This window comes from Gigantopelta aegis, chromosome 15 (genome assembly GCF_016097555.1).
Source record: "Gigantopelta aegis isolate Gae_Host chromosome 15, Gae_host_genome, whole genome shotgun sequence".
Lineage (NCBI taxonomy): Eukaryota > Metazoa > Mollusca > Gastropoda > Neomphalida > Peltospiridae > Gigantopelta > Gigantopelta aegis.
Genome location: NC_054713.1, coordinates 19,219,030 through 19,242,658, shown reverse-complemented (window position 1 = coordinate 19,242,658; position 23,629 = coordinate 19,219,030). Strand labels below are relative to the sequence as shown.

Genomic DNA, 23,629 nt, shown 5'->3' with positions numbered 1-23,629 from the left:
TGTTGTCTAGCAGAGCCTAAGAGACCTTTGTGAATTAGGCCCCAGATCTCAGAGCATCACGAAATAAATAGAAGACTGCCTTGAACAGAAGTCTGATTAGTTCTGTTATTCTAACTTTGTCAGGTGAAATTACCGTGTAATACTCGTCACTTCCTTTGCATGACGTCATATTTTAGGCCACGTGACGAGAACAACAGAACAGGAAAATTATTTTTAAATAAGATATAGAGATCTGTCTTGAATAGTGGCCGGGTCTCGGAGCGTCACGAAAAAAAAATAGAAGCCTGGGTTTCTATTAAAGGATTTACGGTATGTTAATATAAATTTTCACAAGACTTTAAATGGGTGATGCAGAATACTTCAAAACTTGAGGAAATATTTTCAACTATCTGTCTATGCCATGTATACATACATGTATGTTGTATACCAGTAGCAGGGTTTCTGCCAGAGGGTAAAACAGGTATGGCGCCATACCCAAATATGTTTGCAGATTTTTTTTTTTAAGTTAACTTTTTGACCAAATTAATTACTCTTATCATTACTGTATGATTTTCTTAACCCTAACCCTAAACTTAACCCATTTTGTTTCTCGGGGAGGCCCCTCATACTGTGGTTGCATTCAATTCAATATCGCCATATGCCAAAAATTTCTTTCAGGCAAAAACACTGAGAAGGTATGATTTATATATAGAAAATACTACATGAATGGCCTTTAGCTACTGCTGATAATTTTATCATTGATATCAACTTAATTCAAAATGTATCCAACAGGCAAAAATGAGCTGAATACATTTTTATTAAATGAGTTAAAAAGCAAATTGCTGCTAATCGACAATAGACTGGGTAGTCCATGGAGTGGTGACAGTAGGTTTTCTCTCTTTATTTGTGACGTTCTCAACCACTGCAATGACCCATAGCAGTCAGCAATGCCGTGGAGATTGCAACAGAGTTTTTTAATCATCCACTGCACTTTTGTTTTTGCTATGGACTGTATTCAGTTTGTTTATCCGCAGTGTGTTTTTTTACGTGAAATTTTTTTTAATTGCAGGAGATGGGTGCTTAACCATTTGTCCGATGCCATTTATCCACAATTAAAATGTGTTGAGTACATCATTAAATAATTTAAAAAATCTTGTTCTTAATATTTTGATTATAGCAACAGTTACTAATCAGTTTGAAAAAATGATTAATATGTTTCAGTTTCAGAAATTTGCATCTGAATTGTATTGCGATGCTGAAAATAAATGCAGCGTTCCCTGTGGCATAGTTTTTATCAACAACATACTGTATTTATATTGAACCACTATTATTTCGAGATACTTGCTTCAGAGTCCCTTCAACATTGAGGTGACAAACTTTGACTGTAAATACCATTTTAATTTCTTCTTGATTGTAGAAAGTGAACTGGTCGCTATGACAACCGGCCTGCACTGTTGTGGAGCAGTGGAATGGGGGTGGGGGGTGGACCGACTGAGTGTCAGGAATATGCTACAAAGTATTTTAATAAAATATTATTGCAAAATATTATTATTATTATTTTTTTCAATTGCAGAAAGTGAACCGGTTGCCATGACAACCCGTGACCTGCAGGACTTCCTGCAGGAGGCGCAGCTGGAGCACTACAGCAGCGCGCTGAAGAACGAGCTGAAGGTGACGTGCATCGACCACCTCAAGTATGTCAAGGAGGAGGACCTCGAACACATCGGCATGGCGCGGCCCGAGATGAGGCGCCTCAAGAAGTACTACAAGAAGGAGTGTCCTCAAGGAACCTTCGGCAAGCTGCGCAAAGTAAGTCAAGCTTAAACTTTGATTTCTACTCTTACTACAAGAAGGAGTGTCCTCAGGGAACCTTGGGCAAGCTGCGCAAAGTAAGTCAAGCTTAAACTTTGATTTCTACTCTTACTACAAGAAGAAATGTAAGTCATGCTTAAACTTTGATTTCTACTCTTACTACAAGAAGAAATGTAAGTCATGCTTAAACTTTGATTTCTACTCTTACTACAAGAAGAAATGTAAGTCATGCTTAAACTTTGATTTCTACTCTTACTACAAGAAGAAGTGTAAGTCATGCTTAAACTTTGAATTCTACTCTTACTACAAGAAGAAGTGTAAGTCATGCTTAAACTTTGATTTCTACTCTTACTACAAGAAGAAGTGTAAGTCATGCTTAAACTTTGATTTCTACTCTTAATACAAGAAGAAGTGTAAGTCACGCTTAAACTTTGATTTCTACTCTTACTACAAGAAGAAATGTAAGTCACGCTTAAACTTTGATTTCTACTCTTACTACAAGAAGAAGTGTCCTCAAGGAACCTTCGGCAAGCTGCACAAAGTAAGTCATGCTTAAAGTTTGACTTTACTCTTACACTATCCTGAAAGTGGAGATGGCATCAATGATAGATGAACAGATTGTTGCAAAACACTACCTACACATACATCCCTTCCCCTATAAGGCCGCTTTCTTACCTCTTAAGCCAGACCATTTATAATTTCTTCAGAAAGCTTTAAGACTCTGCTTTGGCCTATTTTACTCACCATGTGGTATAGTGTTAATAATTCTCACACAATGTAACACTAAAAGCACCAAGTAAAAACTGATTTTATTATTTTCGAAACTACAGGAATACATAAAACATGCCAAGCATACAAAGTAATCTGGTCACAGAACCTCACATGGTGGCACTTTATTCAGGGTTAGAAACTCGCCAAAAAATGTCGTCGCTCCCAAAATAATAATGCATGTTGGCAAATTATGGTAAGCGAACCACGAGCAAGATTTTAATGTGGAATACAAATATTAATAGTGGCTCATATGTTATAGCTCTAAAGAAGATAATATTATTTGGGTTACTAATGCCATTATTTTTAAATATACTCTTCAAAAGAAGAAACACAAAACCACATTGTCGTAACATTTGGAGAATTGATTTAATTATTGAATGGTGAGTCCGATAATTACCAAATGTTGCAGGATTGTTCACAATTCACTCTAGTCCATTGTGAGTAAGTGATAGGACACACCACCAAGGTCAAGGTCATCTGGAGTCAATACCGGGTGTGGCCTCCGCGTGTGTTGACAACTGCCTGGCACCGCCTGCCCATTGAAGCAACCAGAGTACGGGTGACGTCCCGGGGGATGGTGGCCCACTCGGCCTGCAAGGCTGCTGCCAGCTCGGGCAGGGTCTGGGGCTGTGGTTGTCGCTGTCGGAGGCGTCGGTCCAACTCGTCCCATAGATGCTCAATTGGGTTCAAATCCGGTGATATCGATGGCCAAGGAAGGACATTAATGTTGTTGTTCTGTAGGAAAGCCGTTGTGAGACGTGCTGTGTGAGGCCTGGCATTGTCATGTTGGAACACTGCGTTGGCGTTGGCCATAACTGGAACGATGTTTGGCCGGAGGATCTGGTCAATGTAGCCCTGTGCATTCAGGTTGCCCTGAACGTGGACCAGGTCAGTTCTGCCAGTGTGTGAGATGGCTGCCCACACCATGACACTACCCCCGCCGAATCTGTCCACTTCCTGCACGCAGTTTGCCGCATAACGTTCACCATGACGCCTATACACGCGACATCTGCCATCATGACGTCGGAGTAGAAATCGGGACTCGTCACTGAACCACACCTGTCTCCATCGCAGTTGAGGCCATTGTCGATGAATCTGGCACCACTGCAGTCGGAGTCGACGGTGTTGTGGTGTTAAGATGACACCTCGAACTGGACGTCTGGCACGAATTCCTATCTCACGTAGGCGGTTCCGTACTGTCTGGTCGGATATCCTGCGCAAACCTGGTATTGCTGCGGCTGTGGAGGTGGCAGTAGTCAATCGTTCCCGAAGGTGGCGTACCCGGATGTAGCGGTCCTGCCCGGGGGTAGTGACCCGTGGTCGACCGGATCTAGGGAGGTCACGTGTTGATCCATGTTGCTGGTAACGGTCCCACAGTCTGGAGATGGTGCTTGGGGACACATGGAATGCCCTGGCAACGGCCGTTCTGGATTCGCCTGCGTCTAGTCGGCCGATGGCATTGTTTCTCTGCGGTTCACTGAGACGTGGCATGTCCTGGATTGTCAACTGTCGGCCAGATACAGAGGCCAGGCAAGCGAACACCCTGCACTTTTATACTGTCGGTGTTCATGTTGCACGTGCAGACAACGCACGTGCAGTGGTGACATGGTTTGCACGTGCCTGCGTTTTTGCGAATATTCACATTTTGGAACTTTATTGTACAGTAGCTGCGTTTTATCGAATGTAACCGTGGGAATGTGTTTTGGGACAAGCAATGACCTTATATTCACAAAGCATGAACCGGTAGGAAACATAAAATCGGAGTTATAACCCATTTGTACCCTTTTGCGTTTCTTTTTTTGAAGAGTATATTTAAGTCGCCCAAACAGGGTATTGGCGACCTTGCGTCTTCATGGCTAAAATGTAAAATATCAACTGTTCCCAAGCTATTGTTTATCCTATCACCAACACTAGAAAACTACAGTTTCTTCGCATAGGGTAATTGCTAATTAGACATCCTAATGTGGGAAACCTAGCTCCGTTAATAGTGAATATATACAGAGCATTTTCGAGCAGTGTCCGAAACGTGTGATAATCAGATCTGAAAAATAAACATAAAAATTTATGACTGTCATTAAAAACCATTGGCTCAGAATCATTTAGCAACAGGTGGGTTTTGTAGGCAATAAATGGATGCAATAAGTGAACCCTTTACAGGTTATATACATGTGTCATTAGCTTTAGATACCAAATAGCCAAGGCTGACAATGTGCTGTGTCATTAACCAAATATGCCTTTCTTTTTCCTTGATGTATGGTTGAAGTGATTGTGGAAATTTTTTGTATATATATGTTGGTAAATTAGTGTTAAAAATTAGCTTTATGTAAATTCAAAATGTTGATGGTTATCATTGTTCTGACTGAACAGTTCATTTAAAAAAAAAATTTTTTTGCTAAATAAGATTTAAGAAAAACTGAAGGATCCTGTTGTGAATGTTTTGCAGTGTTATGAAAAACAAATGCTTCCCATAGCTTTGATTTATTGGGTTACTTTTAGCACACATGTATCTTCAAAACAAAGCTAACTAGTTTTCACAACATAGCACACATTTCTTACGAGGTCCCAGTTTTCTCTAGGGTGCTTAGATTATGCAAGCTCAACATTATTTCTTCAAACTGACTTACATTTGGCGCTACATTTTTTATTAAAACATTTTTTAAAGTAAAATAATTGGAATCAATGTGTTAATTTAATAAGGTTTTGTTTGGTTATAGTGAATGAAGATGCATCTTTCTCTGTTTCTGTTTCTGCCCCCCCCCCCCTTGTCTGTCTCTGTCTCTGTCTCTCTCTGTCTCTCTCTCTCTCTCTCTCTCTCTCTCTCTCTCTCTCTCTCTCTCTCTCTCTCTCTCTCTCTCTCTCTCTCTCTCTCTCTCTCTCCCCTCTCAATCTCTCAATTTCTCTTTCCTATCCTCCCTCCCCCTCTCTCCCCCACCTCTCAATCTCTCAATTTCTCTTTCCTATCCTCCCTCCCCCTCTCTCCCCCACCTCTCAATCTCTCAATTTCTCTCTTTCCTATCCTCCCTTCCCCGTCTCTCCTTACCCCCTCTCTCCTCTCCATCTATCTCCATCTCTCCATCTCTCTATCTCTCTATCTCTCTCTATCTCTCTGTGGTAACTGTTGATAGTTAAATACAAATGCATGTATGTTGCGCCACCTTTTTTCACCGACATATATATCATTTCATGTTTCTGGTTGCTGACATCTTTATCACTGTATAATGCCAGCTCTGACTAAAATATCATATTCTTAACTCTGGCTAATATACCAGAGAGCTGTTGTTTGTTGGTCTTAGACACCGATATGTCAGACAATTCACAGGTTTGCAGACATCTGAAGAATCCACAGAAAGTCATAATGAGAATGTAAATATGCCACTAAGTTAATAGATGCAGAATATCAGTTTCCATTCTTTCACTCAAAACGAAAAATTAGTATGATGGGTTAATGTATTATTGATTTTAGGCACACGTTTGCCAGACAATTCACAGGTTTTCAGAAGGTTTAAGAAGCCAAAGAAAGTGCAAATGAGAATGTATGTGTAAATACTAAGTTCACTGATGCAGAATATCAGTTTTCAATGGTTTACTTGAAGAAAAAACCCACCCAGTAATGGTTTAATGTGTTGATCTAAAACACAAATATGTGAGACATTTCACAAAGTTTCAGAACACTGAAGAAGACATAGAGAAAGTCCTAAAGAGAACACTATTCCACTAAGGGACGGGATTTAGCTGTCGGTTGAGTGCTTGCCTGTGGTACATGCATCACAGGATCGAACCACCTCAATGGATCCATTCAACTGCTTGGGCTTGTTCTCGTTCCAACCAGTGCACCACAACTGGTCAAAGACCGTGATATGTGCTTTTCTGTCTGTGGGAAAGTGTATATAAAAGATCCCTTTCTGCATTAGGAAAAATGTAGCGGGTTTCCTGTGATGACTACGAGTCAGCATTACCAAATATTTGACATCCAGTAGCCGATGATTAATTAATCAATGTGCTCCAGTGGTGTTGTTAAACCAAACAAAGAAAGTATTCCACCCAGTAGATTCTAGATCTGGATTTGCATGCTCCCCGAGAATCCTTCAAAAACTTTGAAATTCTTTCAATGTCTCTTGGATATCCTTGGCCAAGAAGGCAGAATAGCACATACCACAGCCTTTGATATACCAGTCTTTGTGCACTGGCTGGAACACAAAAAATAGCCCTCCCAACAGGGATCAATCCGAGACAAACTGTACATCAGGCAAGTTATTTACCACTAGGCTGTGTCCCGCCTGAATTCAGAAGAATTTCGGAATCCACAGAAAGTCGTAATATTATGAGAAAATAAAAACATTCCCATAATGATGCAGTATTCCATGTATGTATAAGTGCTGCATAGATCTTGTTTCCAAAGTGTTTTACCAAACACCAGTTACAAGAGAGTGCTTCTAGTTCACAGGGGCGGGATGTAGCCCAGTGGTAAAGCGCTCGCTTGATGCGTGGTCGGTCTAGGATCGATCCCCGTCGGTGGACCCATTGGGCTATTTCTCATTCCAGCCAGTGCTCCACAACTGGTGTAACAAAGGTCATGGTATATACTATCCTGTCTGTTGGATGGTGCATATAAAAGATCCTTTGCTGCTAATCGAAAAGAGTAGTTCATGAAGTGATGACAGCGGGTTTCCTCTCTCAATATCTGCGTGGTCCTTAACCAATGTCCGACGCCATATAACCGTAAATAAAATGTGTTGAGTGCGTCGTTAAATAAAACATTTCCTTCCTTGCTATTACACAGCACCATGGTAACACAATCCATGACAATAACGGTCCTGCGGGCAGGGAGTGTGGAAATACAGGGTTTCATAATGCCACCAAATCCTATCTCAGTCACATCTTTGTTTGATGGATCTTGTGAAAATATTGTATGTGTGGAACAAGAAACTGTCCTTGTTATTGATCATACTGATGTGTGTTAGTTAAAATTGTATAACACCACTGATAAGAAGGAAACAAAAACACTCCATTGTGCCTTGATCTAGCTGCTGTAGTGTAGTTTTTGTTGGTTTGAAATGGGGGGTTTTTCTTTCTGGTTCTTGAAATTCATAAAAACTATTTATTGATTTCCGTTTTACATGTATAATGACCCATGGTAATTTTTCTAATGTAGCCTAAGGAGCAGGATGTTGCTTAGTGGTAGTGTGTTCAACTAGAGGTGCTGTGGTTCATAGGATCAAACCCACTCAAAGGACAGACCATTAGGGAGTTGAGGTGGAGTCGGCAAAATGCTTGTTGGGGTTGCTTGGGTCATATTATCAAATCTCAGTCAGACCTATTATCTGATTGTGTTTTTTCTCTCCATCAGTGTCCCAAGACTGGTATATCCAAGGCCGTGGTATGTGCTATCCTGTCTGTGGGAAAGTGCACATGAAATATTATTTGTTGCCAGTGGGAAAATGTAGCAGTTTTCCTATAAATGTTTTAATATCAAATGTTTGACATCCGTTAGCTGATGATTAATAAATCAATGTGCTCTAGTGGTGTTGTTAAAGAAGACAAACTTTACCTTTTTTACTTGGAGTTTTCCTGCTCCAACAAAACTATAGTACATGTATGTGCTATCCTGTGTGCAAAAATGCATATTAAAGACTTCCTTGCTGCTAGGGGTGGGATGTAGCCCAGTGGTAAACCCATTGGGCTATTTCTTGTTCCAGCCTGTGCTCCACAACTGGTGTAACAAAGGCTGTGGTATGTACTATCCTGTCTGTGGGATGGTGCATATAAAAGATCCCTTGCTGCTGATCGAAAAGAATAGCCCACTAAGTGGTGACAGCGGGTTTCCTCTTTCAATATCTGTGTGGTCCATGACCATATAGTCTGATGCCATATAACCGTAAATAAAATGTGTTCAGTGCGTCGTTAAATAAAACATTTCCTTCCTTCCTACCTTGCTGCTAATTCAGTAACACATAATGCTTAAACGGCAGCCATGTTGGACATGCAGATCTCAGTGGATTTGAATTACTGGATTAGTTAAACAAGTGCTGGGGTTTAAACTTCAGTCTCTCTCCAAAGGACTAGCTTCTGACAGTTCCTGTGATTTTCATTTCAACTTATTGTGCTTATATCCAATTAAGGTTCAAGCATGCTGCCCTGGGCAAACATTTCAGCTGTCTGTCCAGGACAGTGGGTTAATTGTTAGTGGTTAGTGAGAGAGAAGAAGGTATAGTGGTCTTACACCTACCCATTGAGTCATTAAAACTTGCTGTGGGTGGAAGCCGGTACCGGGCTGCGAACCCTGTACCTACCAGCCTTATGTCCCATGGCTTAACCACGACACCACCAAGGCCGGTTTGTAGGAGAGAGAGAGAGATTATTTGTAACATGCCCATATACCACTACGGTTTCAGGCATGTCCCTTGCGGGCCAAATTTCTGGATAGCCAGTGGCGTGGCCCGGGACAGACAGTTTGTAGGGCATCCTGTTCCCGAATGTTGTAGTGATGAATATTGATTATTCACCAGTCTGAGAAATCTGGACCATCCGTCTGAGCATGCTGCTCCGGTTTCTGGGCTGTTCCAGTTGTTCTTGTAATTACATCATGCTCATTACTGTCCAGCTGTATCAAGGATGCTTAGAAATTGGATGAAACCAATCAGGTGGTGTTATTGGGAGATAAATGGTATGAGGAACACACACTAATTAGGACAGTTACAGGGGAAGCCAAATTCTATAGTGTTATGATTGGGAGATAACTGGTATTAGGAACACTTTGGTAATAGGATGTTTGTAGGTAACACTGTATAATGATTCCTTCGAAAGGAAGGAAGGAAATGTTTTATTTAACGACACACTCAACACATTTTATTTATAGTTTATATGGCGTCGGACATATGGTTAAGATCCCTTGCTGCTAACTGAAAAGAGTAGCCCATGAAGTGGTGACAGTGGGTTTCCTTTCTCAATAACTGTGTTGTCCTTAACCATATGTCTGATACCATATAACTGTAAATAAAATGTGTTGAGTGTGTCATTTCGATTAGCAGCAAGGGATCTTTTATATGCACCATCCCATAGACAGGATAGCACATACCATGGCCTTTGATGTACCAGTCGTGGTGCACTGGCTGGAGCGAGAAATAACCGATCGCACTTAAAAGCGAGCACTTTACCACTGGGCTACGTCTCGCCCTCTTTGTTACAGAGTGCTGGTTTAAGGTGCAGTAGATCATAGATTTGATCCCGCTCGATGGACCAAGTGTTTTTTTCCCAATCTAACCAGTGCCTGGTATACCAGTAGTTGCGACTCTTGCTTTTCTGACATTGGAAACTTACATACAAAAGGCCCTTTACTTTACTGATATTTGGTGTAATCATTGGCTATTGGATGTCAAACAATTGGTAATTCTGATACATAGTCATCAGAGGAAACCCGCTACATTTTTCCTAATGCAGCAAGGGATCTTTTATATGCACTTTCTCACAGATAGGAAAGCACATACCACGGCTTTTGTCCAGTTATGGTGCACTGGTTGGAATGAGAAAACCGCCAATCAGCTGAATGGATCCACCGAGGTGGTTCGATCCTGCGACGCAAGCACCTCAAGCGAGCACTCATCTGACTTGAGCTAAATCCCGCCCCAACTAGCCTATGATGCAACATGAGCAGAAATTTGTCTCTTATATTCTAGTCATGTTCGACACCGAAAAGCTGTAGTTTCAAATGTGCTGAGGTGTTTTTATACAAATACTCATTTTCTAACAACACACTCCAGAATACAAAACTGTGGTAGGTGATGTCTTGTCTGTGGGGTAATACATGCATATAAAAGATCTCTTTCTGCTAATGAAAAAAAATGTAGCAGGTTTTCTTTAAAACTAATGTGTCAAAAATTACCAAATGTTTGACATCCAATAGCCAATGATTAATTAATCAATGTGCTCTAGTGGTGTCGTTAAACAAAATAAGCTTCATATTGATTTTTCTTCAGATGAGAGAGATCTGGATGATCCGTCAATTTACATGTATGTGTAAATATTCCTGACTGCTTGTTGGTCCGGTTATCGGCATAATTACATCATCCGGATAACTACATCTGTTATCAACTTGTTCAAAGAGCTTGAAGCCTGCCAGGCATTTTTATTGGCAGATAAATGATAAAAGGATGTTTTGGTGATAAAAGTTAAAATTAAAGTTTGTTTTGTTTAATGAAATGACTAAGAGCACATTGATTTATTAATCATGGGCTATTGGATGTCAAGAATTTGGTAATTGTTTTTACATGAAGTCCTAAAGGAAACCCGTTACATTTTTCTTCTCCATTAGCAACAAAACATCTTTTATATATGCACTTTCCCACAGACAGGACAGCACATATCACGGCCTTTGATATACCAGTCATGGTGCACTGGTTGGGATGGGGGAAAAAAACAAAACAATTAAAGAATGAGTCCACTGAGGTGGTTCGATCCTGTGACGCAAGCACCTGAGGCAAGTCCTCTACCAACTGAGCTAGATCCTGCCCCGTTTATAGGTATTCCTTCTCAAAACACAAGGAGTGGGACATAGCCCAGTGGTAGAGCGCTCACTCGATGCGCGGTCGGTCTAGGATCGATCCCCGTCAGTGGGCCCATTGGGCTATTTCTCGTTCCAGCCAGTGCACCACAACTGGTATATCAAAGGCTGTGGTATATACTACCCTGTCTGTGGGATAGTGCATATAAAAGATCCCTTGCTGTTAATCGAAAAGAGTAGCCCATGACGTGGCGACAGCGGGTTTCCTCTCTCAATATCTGTGTGGTCCTTAACCATATGTCTGATGCATATAACCGTAAATAAAATGTGTTGGGTGCATCGTTAAATAAAACATTTCCTTCTTCTTCTCAAAACACCTAATATACATTGTTGTAAGTAGCATTATATTGTAGAAGTTTTGTTATGAAAAAATAAATATAATATGGGGGGGAAAAACCACGTCCCCCCCCCCCCCCCCCCCAAAAAAAAAAATCCAAGCTTGTGTCACCAACCTTCTTCCCTTAGATCCATCACCACCCTTGGCCTGCCGCTGCAAGAGATATTTGTATGAACCAATGTTTGGCAATAAAAATGTAGAATTGTAGCAGGTCATTGTTCGGTTCACACCGCTTGCTCGTGGGATTAAACATGCCTCGTATCAGGCACGAGCCTGGTGGGCAAATATTTTAGCAACAAAATTCTGCTAATTCCTCAAAACAAGAGGCCCCGCCGGTCAACACCAATACACGGCCGTGGTTTGTCGCCCATTCGGCCTGCCACCTTCTGAACCGTGCAGGTTTCCATGCAGACCCATTGTCTGATAGGGACGTGCTTCATTCTGACATCGGTTTCTTTACAGAATGTAAAGATTCCACAAAGAGAAATTGAAAACAATCACAGATCTTGAATTTGTGGGTATGTCATATTCATGTGATAACTGGACAAAAAACATCTTAAAGTTTGAACGGATTTCATTATTTATATGGCAAATGGACGAAAATCATCTTCAAAGTTTGATGAGTTTTCACCACAACTGGACAAAGGCCGTGGTATGTGTTTTCCTGTCTGTGGGAAAGTGCATATAAAAGATCCCTTGCTGTATTAAAAAAAATGTAGTGGGTTTCCTCTGATGACCTCGAGTCAAAATTACCAAATGTTTGACATCCAATAGCAGATGATTAATTAATCGATGTGCTCCAGTGGTGTCGTTAAACAAAAACAAACTCTTAAACTCGACAAACATTTTAAACTATGGCTATTTGGTTTTTAACATATATACATTATGTGTGTTTAGATACTTTAACTAAGGGATGGAGGGAGACAGATAAACAGACAAACAGACAGACAGACAGACAGGAAGGGACGGAGAGGGAGGGAGGTAAAATGATAGAGCTACAGAAAATTTGTTCAGCTAAATTTACATAATATTGGGTTAAGAAAAGAAACTCTGTGTGTGCCAGCCTTTACAGCTGAATCATGTGATGTATTTGTTTACTCGGGGGATTGAAGTTATTACAAAATAAACTTCTCTTTCCTGAATCTAGAATTTCTATGAAAACAGCCTCTTGCCATCTGGCATTAATACTTCCATCTGAGCTGAGGAAGTTGTATTTTCTATTTTAAAATCAGTTTGTTGATTAATCATGCTGGCTTTCCACTGCTTTATAAACAGGCAAACAGGTCCAACCTCATCTACATAATACATATACACGTATACATATACACAGGTATAATCTTAGTTTCTATGTACAAAGGAACATCACTAATGTATTTTCCAGAAATGATCACATGGTTTGAATGAGCAAGAACTGAAGAAGTGCCTTTTAAAAAAAAAAAAAGCTTTACGTAACAACCTATGACTCAGTCTTATAAAACCTTTGCTCTAGCTATAATGCCATTATAAACTAGTATAACTTGTAAATACCCTTTGTGAAATGTTGCTTTCTTTACTGTTGTACTCATGTCATACAAATATGATTGTATTGTCTTCTACGTCAGTTTTTACTCTCAGATGTACATTAATTTTGTTAGCGTTTGGCTCTGTTTTGATAAAACTGTAAACCTTATACCTGTAGTCTACCTTTTACCTGTAGGCCAATGAATCTTTGGTAATATTGTAGTTGCACCTGTAGTTTCTTTACATATTTAACATCCTGCAAATTTAGCAGGATTCCATGAATCCCGTTCTATGAATTCCTGATTTTGGGTCAGAAGCATAAGATGGAATCTCCAACTAGTTATCTAGATTACATAAACATTTTTGGAAATAAAAAATAATTAAATATATTTTTTTTAAATAATTTTTTTAATCCTCGAATCAGTGGCTGACAGTTAAGAACACTTGAACAGATCATGAACATAAATATTTAGTTATCTCCAGATATGATTTTAAAATTTGAAGTTATGAAGTACTATATTAATTGGAAGGTGTTTATACAAGCAAAAATAAAATTCACATGGCGGAATCTAGCTTAGTCAGGGGCCAGGACGTAGCCCAGTGATAAAGCGTTTGCTTGATGTGCGGTCGGTCTGGGATCGATCCCAGTCGGTGGACCCATTGGGCTATTGTTCAATCCAGCCAGTGCTCCACAACTGGTGTAACAAATGATGTGGTATGTACTATCCTGTCTGTGGGATGGTGCATATAAAAGATCCCTTGCTGCTAATCGAAAAGAGTAGCCCTTGAAGTGGTGACAGTGGGTTTCCTCTCTCATTATCTGAGTGGTCCTTAACCATATGTCCGATGCCATATAACCGTGAACGAAATGTGTCGAGAGCGTCATTAAATAAAACATTTCCTTCTCTCATTATCTGTGTGGTCCTTAACCATATGTCCGATGCCATATAACCGTGAATAAAATGTGTTGAGAGCATCGTTAAATAAACCATTTTCCTTGATTTTCCTAGCTTAGTCTGTAGAGCGCTCACGTGAGGTGCCTGTGTCATACATGTGTGGGATCGAACCACCTCAGTGGACCCATTTACTGATTGGACTTTTTACCGGCCTCGGTGGCGTCGTGGCAGGCAATCGGTCTACAGGCTGGTAGGTACTGGGTTCGGATCCCAGTCGAGGCATGGGATTTTTAATCCAGATACCGACTCCAAACCCTGAGTGAGTGCTCCGCAAGGCTCAATGGGTAGGTGTAAACCACTTGCACCGACCAGTGATCCATAACTGGTTCAACAAAGGCCATGGTTTGTGCTATCCTGCCTGTGGGAAGCGCAAATAAAAGATCCCTTGCTGCTAATCGGAAGAGTAGCCCATGTAGTGGCGACAGCGGGTTTCCTCTCAAAATCTGTGTGGTCCTTAACCATATGTCTGACGCCATATAACCGTAAATAAAATGTGTTGAGTATGTCGTTAAATAAAACACTTCTTTCTTTCTTTCTGATGGACTTTTTTTCATTGCAGTCAGTATGTGCTATCCAGTCTATAGGATGGTGCATATAAAAGATCCCTTGCTACTAATGGAAACAATGTACATAACAGGTTTCCTCTCTAAGACTTTATGTCTGAATTACCATATGTTTGAAATCCAATAGTCAATGATTAATAAATCAATGTGCTCCAGTGGTGTCGTTAAACAAAACAAGCTTTATTTTTTTTTTTTTTTTATAGCTCAGAGTTTGAACGATCTCATGTTACGTTCCACATTTCTATTATACGTGTAGTTGACGTCCATTAGTCGACTTGTTATTATGATAACTGCTGCAGTAATTGAACTGCATGTGTCATGCATGGAAAATGTTATTGCATGCATCTAAAGGTCAGCTATCGTTAGCTAGGTTATACCAACAAATGTATGTATATATATATATACAGTCAGACCTCGGTTATAGGTCACTGAAAATTGTGTAAAAGATTTGTTCAGCTGTCGCTCATGCAAGTTCAGTTTTACTTACATTTGTTTTAACATTAAATTTAAGATACCATTTATATGGTTGAACAGGTTGAAAAGAAAATGAAAAAGAGAAGAATTCTGCCTAATTAAATGTTTCACCTACCATAAGGGGTGGGATGTAGCCCAGTGGTAAAGCACTTGGTTGATGTACAATCGGTTTGAGATCGATCCCCGTAATTTTTACTGGCCTCGGTGGTGTCGTGGTTAGGCTATCGGTCTACAGGCTGGTAGGTACTGGGTTTGAATTTTTAATCGTGATTAGTAGATTTTTGAAGTCACTGATATTCCATGGCTAGTGGATTTTATAAACAACTCTAGAAACCCTGCATCAGGAGAATAAACAAACTGGGGCCTAATTCACTAAACTCACGCACTTTTGGGATCTTGCAGAGAGCTTTGTGAATTAGGCCCCTGGTGGGCATACAATTTGGTAAGGCTAGCATGTAAGTTAAAAACTGAGTAAAAACAGGAGTTGACCAATAGGATAACAATAACAATGCATGACACTGCGGTATTTAAAAAGTCTTCAGTTGTTAAACCCAGTTGAGCTGTACTCATTGACATCATTAGGGTCAATAGATGGGACAGCCAAAAACTGCTTGTAAAGTTGATCGTACAAAAGTATATTGGGCATTTTGATCAGAATTTGCTGCTTAACCCCTGTTAATTTCTGGCCTTGGTCATCAGATATGAACTTGAACAGTAAGAAATACGTGGGTGCAACAGTGATGAAAATACAGGTATATTTGAAATTTAAAAATTCTCTACAAATGTCACGTCAATCACTGTGGAATTGCCCATAGGCTGCTAATGTCTTGATCAGTTTCCAGGTACCGCATGTCACCAACCTTGAGTAAGTCTTAATGTGTCATTGGGGTGGAGTAATTAATGCGGCTTCAGGCACCACACCTTTGCGGTTACTTAGTGGAGCAGCATTGACATTGTTCGGTTTAGGAAATAGGTCATTAAAAACATGTATCAAGATATAAAACACTGGAATATATCTTATGAATTTTTTCTTTAAGACTAGCCTCGGTGGCGTCATGGTTAGGTACTGGGTTCGGATCCCAGTCGAGGCATGGGATTTTAATCCAGATACCCTGAGTGAGTGCTCCGCAAGGCTCAGTGGGTAGGAGTAAACCACTTGCACCGACCAGTGATCCATAACTTGTTCAACAAAGGCCATGGTTTGTGCTATCCTGCCTGTGGGAAGCACAGATAAAAGATCCCTTGCTGCCTGTCGTAAAAGAGTAGACTATGTGGCGACAGCAGGTTTCCTCTAAAAAGCAGTGTCAGAATGACCATATGTTTGACGTCCAATATAGCCGATGATAAGATAAAAAAATCAATGTGCTCTAATGGTGTCGTTAAATAAAACAAACTTTACTCTCTTTTTTTTCTTCAATGATTATAGGTTGAATGACCTCTGTGGTATATAAATAATGCAGTGATAGAAATAAGTAAATATTTTTACTTGTCCACTGTACAGCTAAAAATTTACTTGTTCGCAAATATTTCCATTTGTCAAAGGCATCTGAAGCAGGGGTTGTGAGTGGCAGGAGTGCACAGTCCTACCCTCACCCCCCCCCCCCCCCCCACCCCAATCCTCAGTTGAAAGGCAATCTAAATATGGATTTGAATTGATGAAGGAAATATTTATTTAACGACACACTCAACACATTTTATTTATGGTTATATGTCGTCAGACATGTGGTTAAGAAACACATATACTGAGAGAGGAAACCCGCTGTCGCCACTTCATGGGCGGCTCTCTTCGATTAGCAGCAAGGGATCTTTTATATGCACCATCCCACAAACAGGAACAGTACATACCACAGCCTTTGATATACCAGTTGTGGAGCACTGGCTGGAATGAGAAATAGCCCAGCGGGCCCACCGACGGGAATCGATCCTAGATCGATCATGCATCAGGCGAGAGCTGTACCACTGAGGTATGTCCTGCCCTGGATTTGAATTAATAACTGTTTTTTAGACGTGTTGGTTGTTGAGCCATTCGCAACACATCGGGTTTGCTTGGGTCTATTAGGACATGTAGACAGGAAACGTTTCAGGGCAAAGACGGTGAAGCCAGTCCAGCAACAGTTCTTGTATGAGAACGTGCATGCTGTGTGATATGGTCAAACAATGGTTTTAATATTGTATTTTATAATGTACTGTATAGCACTGCTTCACTAGAAAATGACCGTTAATGTTAAGGTTGTGACTGTCAAAGTTTGACAAATGTGAAACTTGTAGAAATCAACAACAAATCACGTGATTGGCCTTTTCACCTGGGTTTTGTTGATTGCTCATAATGTTGTTTTTTCATCAATTGTTATTTTGTAAATTGAAGTACAATAATTGCTCAAAATTATGATATTGCTTTATAATGTTTTACTTGTCCACCGGATAACTAATGAGGTACATTATGCTTGTCCGAGTAAATTTTCACTTGTCAGGACAAACAGAAAAAATTCTTATTTCGATTACTGTAACCAAATGGTTTGAAGTTACTCATTATTGTTAAATAATAACAGCTGTGCATGCACGTGGGTGTACTACCACTTACATAACACAGTGCTCTGGCTTAATTGTGGGTAACTAAAAAAAATGTATGGTCAACATATTCTGATTTTTTAAATAGTTACCAAGAGACTGTACTTCCTACAGTTATGTAGTCCTTTTGATATGGCCTTCTTTTTCACAGAATATACTTTGACATACAAATTGTCTTGATTTGCATGTAAAACTGAAAGACAGGACGTATCCTAGTCATATAGCACTCGCTTAATGTGCAGTTGATCTAGGATCGATCCCCGCTGGTGGGCCCATTTGGCTATTTCTCATTCCTGCAAGTGCTCCACAAATGATATATCAAAGGCCATGGTATGTACTATCCTGTCTGGGGTAGTGCATGTAAAAGATCCCTTGCTACTGATGGAAAAAATGTAGCTGGTTTCCTGTCAGAATCGCAAATTGACATCCAATAGCCAACGATTAATAAATTAATGTGCCCTAGTGGTGTCGCTGAACAAAACAAAGTTTGTAATTTAACAGAATGGTGTGGTATGCAACCATCAATGACTTCTCTTTCAGTAGCCATTAACTATTGATCTTCTACACTTATAAACCTGAAAATAAATTGAAAATGTAATGATGATCTCCTGGGTGAATATAGCAAACTGACTGGCAGATGTCCAATTTAAAAGTGAAATGAATTCCGACTATGCCCTGTGTTTGTGAAAACCTGTCAGTTTGTGCGGTGCGGGTCTAGACTGATGTTTCAGGTGATCTGTCACTCTGTCATCTTGTTACATGCATATTGCTCAAGCGCGACTCAATTCAAGTTCCAGCTGTATTAATCGGATGTGACACAAATAGAATCAATTCCCTCTGAATCGAACAAAACACCGGTCAAAATTAATCTCCAGGTTTTATTTTATCCAAAAAAAAGAAGAAAAAAAAGAGTTTGATTTTGAGCATCCTTTAGAAGATGGTGGTGGGTAGGATCTATTAACTCAATCGGTAGCCTGAGGTGCTTGCATCATCGGATCAAACCACCTCAGTTGACCCCATTGTCTAACTGGGTTAGCCAGGCTACAAGAAACGTATTCCAAACTATGATCATGCATGTCTACCATTTGTTTCCTTCTTCTTCGAGCACGAGACATAGCCCTGTGGTAAAGTGCCCGCTCGATGTGCGGTCAGTCTGGGATCAATCCCCATCGGTGGACCCATTGGGCTATTTCTTGTTTCAGCCAGTGCTCCACAACTAGTGTTATAAAGGTTGTGGTATGTACTATCCTGTCTGTGGGATGGTGCATATAAAAGATCCTTTGCTGCTAATCGAAAAAGAGTAGTCCATGAAGTGGTGACAGCGGGCTTCTTCTCTCAGTATCTGTGTGGTCCTTAACTATATGTCCGACACCATATAACCGTAAATAAAATGTGTTGAGTGCGTTGTTAAATAAAACATTTCCTTTCCTTCTTCGAGAACAATATATATTTTTTGTCCTGCGTCATTTGAAAAAACCAAAAACCTTACTACTACAAACGTGTCATTTCCTTGTTTTATATATATAGGCTGGCCAAGCCTGTGTGAAAAATTGCTCTAGTTTGAAAACGTAATCAGTAAACACTGTTGAAACAGAGAGCGAGAGAGCGAGAAGGGTATGACTAACACACTGACTTCCTCCTGGCATGTACAGAGTACAGCGTGGAGCTGTGTGTAATATCTCTCCTCTCACTCAGCAGCGTGCTGACCTAGCTGTGACATGAGCAGCTTCAGCGGTGACGTCAGGGCCGGCAGTCAGTCGGGATAGGTCCCTCTCTCTGTGTGTGTGTGTGTCGTCCCACCTGATTGAGCAGCCACCGTGCCCTGTTGTAGGTGTCCCATTGTCGGGTTGGAAAAACAAAAAAACAACAAGCCCAGCGATCGAGTGACAGACAAACAGAATGAGAGAGTCGCAGTATGTGAGAGTGGAGATACGGCAGTGAATTGTGTAGTGGAGACACTACGACCATAGAGCACACACTCACACACAGATGAACGAGAAACCCACTGTTTGCTGGATACATTAGGCAGTGGCAATGAATTTCTTAAAGCGGGTTAGTGGAACACGTTTAATCTATATGGTCTCTTTCTCTCTGTCTCTTTCTGTCTCTCTGTCCGTCTTCCTCTGAATCTCTCTGTTTGTGTATTTGATTCTGTGTTTGACAAATTGTGTTTATTTGATTACGATGCTTGTGTGTTACCTGTTGATTGTGTATTCAGGGAATTATGGAATACAGGATGTTATGTTGATCCATCTTTTTGTCGCTTTTGCCAGAATAGGTTTAATCTAAATGTCTTCCGCTGAATCTGTGTCTGTATTTGGTTCCCACAGTGTGTGTATTTGATTATGTGTGTATTATTGTGTCGAATATGTTGTCAGAGCAGCTACTCAGTACAGAATGTTCTTTTGATCACATGTTTGTCACAACATTCTCTCTTCCCTACTCTCTCTATCATTTTCTGTCTCTTTCTCTACCTCCCCCTCTTTCTCTACCTCCCCCTCTTTCTATACCACCATCCCTTCCCACTATCTCCGTCTCTTCCTCTCCTCACCCCTCTCCCTCCCTCTCTCCCACTTTTCCCATCCACTCTCTTCCCCTCCCATCTCTCTCCCTCTATCCCCAGCTCTCTCTCTCTCTTGCTCCTTCCCTCCCTCCCTCCCTCCCCACCCTCCCTCCCTCCCTCCCTTTCCACCCTCCCTCTCTCTCTCTCTCTCTCTCTCTCTCTCTCTCTCTCTCTCGCTGTATCTCATTCTCTCTCCCTCCATCCCTCTCTCTCTCTCCCTCCATCCCTCTCTCTCCCTCTCTCTCTCTCTCTCTCTCTCTCTCTCTCTCTCTCTCTCTCTCTCTCTCTCTCTCTCTCTCTCTCTCTCTCTCTCTCTCGTGGTCTTCAGGACAATATTTTTTATAGAACAGTTGTATTTGTTGCTTTTGCCAGAACAGGTTTAGTCTGACCCCCCACCCCCCACCCCTTTTTTATCTCTGATCTTTTTATCTATATTAGATTACTGTGTTTTAACTTATGTGTTAATTGTATGAGGGCATTACTTATTACAGAATGTTTTTTTGATCATTACTTTGGTCGAAACTGATTTAATTTAATTTTATGTTTTCTCTAGGCCGTCTTCGTTTGAATCGGTTGTGTGTATTTGATTCTCTCTGTGTGTATTTGATCAGTGTGTCTCATCTGTTGACTGTGTATTCAGGACACAACTTAATACAGACTGTTCGTTTGATCTTTCTGTTTGTTGCTTTTGCCAGGTGTCTACTTGATGGGTTCTATGTTTATAATTAGCATGGACCTGTGGACACTGGATTTGACCTTTACCCTCTTTCGCTAGCTGTGTATAAAAAAGAAAAGAAAAAAAGAAAAGAAAAAAGAAAAAAAGAAAAGAAAAAAAAGTATATTTTATTTAAAGACACCACTAAAGCACATTGACTTATTAATCATAGGCTGTTGGATGTCAAACATATGGTCACAGTCACAGAGAGGAAAGCCGCTACATTTTTTCATTAGTAGCAAGGGATCTTTTATATGCACCATCCCACAGACAGGATAGCTCATACCACGGCCTTTGATATACCAGTTGTGGTGCACTGGCTGGAATGAGAAATAGTATGGGCCCATCAACTTGGATCGATCCTAGACCGACTGCGCATCAGGTGTGCACTTTACCACTGGGCTACGTCCCGTCCCTATACACGTGTGCACTTTACCACTGGGCTACGTCCCGTCCCTAGCTGTGTATAATAATGGCTGTTAAAGCAATCTAATTGTTAGTGCATTTATCCTATGACCTAGCCACAACATCAGTGTTAAAAGCCCATTTGATATTTTCCATTATTAACCTGACCAGTGAAAAAAAAAAAAAGCCCCCATGTCGATGAGTCATTTGTTTACAGGCCAATGAGACCTATATACCTGAGCGTAACGTTTTGATAAGATTTAGTTGAAGTGCTGATCATGATGAACTGTGATTTACTAATGTATAGAATTGTAATGTTATTTTAGAAGTTGATAATTTAAGCAAGACGGTTCACAGTGATAGAAATTGTGCTATTTTCATGACAATAGAAGGAAGGAAAGGAAGGAAATGTTTTATTTAACGACGCACTCAACACATTTTATTTACGGTTATATGGCATCGGACATATGGTTAAGGACCACACAGATATTGAGAGAGAAAACCCACTGCCGCGCCACACAATGGGCTACTCTTTCCAATTAGCAGCAAGGGATCTTTTATATGCACCATCCCATAGACAGGATAGTACATACCACGGTCTTTGATGTACAAGTCGTGGTGTACTGGCTGGAGCGAGAAATAGCCCAATGGGTCCACTGATGGGAATTGATCCCAAACCGACCCCACATTAAGCGAATGCTTTACCACTGGGCTACGTCTCGCCCCATGAGAATAGATTGCTAGCTCGCCTGAGATGTGATGGGTTGCAGGATCAAACGATCTTCAACCATCATCAGTGGATTCATGGTTTTCCCCCTATTTCAACGAGTGCCAGTGTTCGAGATTAAATTTTTTGGCCAGTATCCCAGTTGGATACTAACATTTCAAAATCTGGTATCCCACCTGAGAATTTAGTATTATATGGCATCCTGGTGGGATACTGGGTTCTTGAAGTCTGGTATCCAAAATTAAATTCTGGTATCCCCGGGATATCGGGATACCGTTGATCTCGAACACTGAGTGCCCAACCACTAGTACATCAAAGGCTGTGGTATATACTGTCCTGTCAAGTGTGGGGGAAAAGCATACTGATAAATTCCTTTCCAGGCTTTCTACTTGAAAATAATTTGAGGGTACTTAATAAAAAGAAAACAAACTGTAAGTACCACTCAGGGCTCGAAACTTGCCAAAAAATATGGTGGGCCAAAAAAATAATGGATGTACATGTTGGCAAATTATGGTAAGCGAACCACAAACCACGAGCAAGATTTTAATGTGGAATAAATAGATGCAGTACAAATATTAATAGTGGCTCATATGTTATAGATCTAAAGTAGATCGCTCAAATAATATTATTAGTTGGGCGACCAATGTCATTATTTTTTAATATTCATCGCCCAAACAGGACATTGGTTGCATTTGGCGACCTGGCCACAGGCCGTTTCGAGCCCTGGCCACTACTAGGTGGTTATAGGTTTGAAATGTTTTGAAATTGGACCCTCGTTGACAATTTTTCTTTTACTATCATCTGACCGGCCTCGGTGGCGTCGTGGCAGGCCATCGGTCTACAGGCTGGTAGGTACTGGGTTCGGATCCCAGTCGAGTCATGGGATTTTTAATCCAGATACCGACTCCAAACCCTGAGTGAGTGCTCCGTAAGGCTCAATGGGTAGGTGTAAACCACTTGCACCGACCAGTGATCCATAACTGGTTCAACAAAGGCCATGGTTTGTGCTATCCTGCCTGTGGGAAGCGCAAATAAAAGATCCCATGCTGCTAATCGGAAGAGTAGCCCATGTAGTGGCAACAGCAGGTTTCCTCTTAGAATCTGTGTGGTCCTTAACCATATGTCTGACGCCATATAACCGTAAATAAAATGTGTTGAGTGCGTCGTTAAATAAAACACTTCTTTTTTTTTCTTTTTTTTACTATCATCTGTTTTAAAAATCATAAGAATATATCCATTGATTTACAATATTTTAGGGTTTATAATTTTATCCTCCATACCTTTCTGGCCTGTTTTGGTAAGAGTATTCTCTAGGGTGGCAGCAGGTTTCCTCCTCTTAATGTTTTTTTTTAATCTGTGTTAACCAAATGTGGAAATAACCATGTGTTAGATTCCAAATAACTGCAGTTTAAAATGTGCTGATGTGTCATTAAACAAATATTTTTTTTTTTTTTTAATGTGTAAAATCAGAAATGGTTGTTATTTGCGAGCACATTTCTGGTTTGGCATTTGAAATATGTTCATGTCTGATAAGCATGCGTTCATAAACAGTGTGATAAATGGAATTCGCTTTAGTCTGTATGCTGCAGTGTTATTACCTGTCTGTGGATGAGGTGCATACAATCTTACCATTTTATTGTTGTAGCCTGCTGCTTTCCAGATGGATCAGCGGTGTGATGGACCGATATCCACACTTCGTTTA

General features: G+C 40.6%; 1 protein-coding gene across 4 annotated transcripts in view; it reads left to right on the top strand.

Annotated features, from left to right (window-relative positions):
- LOC121389996 (activated Cdc42 kinase-like) overlaps window positions 1-23,629 on the top strand; it is a 162,827-nt gene that overhangs the window by 73,276 nt on the left and 65,922 nt on the right. For 3 of the 4 annotated variants that reach the window (XM_041521688.1, XM_041521687.1, XM_041521689.1), the window contains exon 2: window positions 1,553-1,788. In XM_041521688.1, coding sequence (XP_041377622.1) covers window positions 1,553-1,788 — 236 coding nt within the window. Of the gene's footprint in view, window positions 1-1,552; window positions 1,789-18,924; window positions 19,570-23,629 lie in introns of those variants that run through there. The other variant, XM_041521690.1, reaches the window with a different exon arrangement.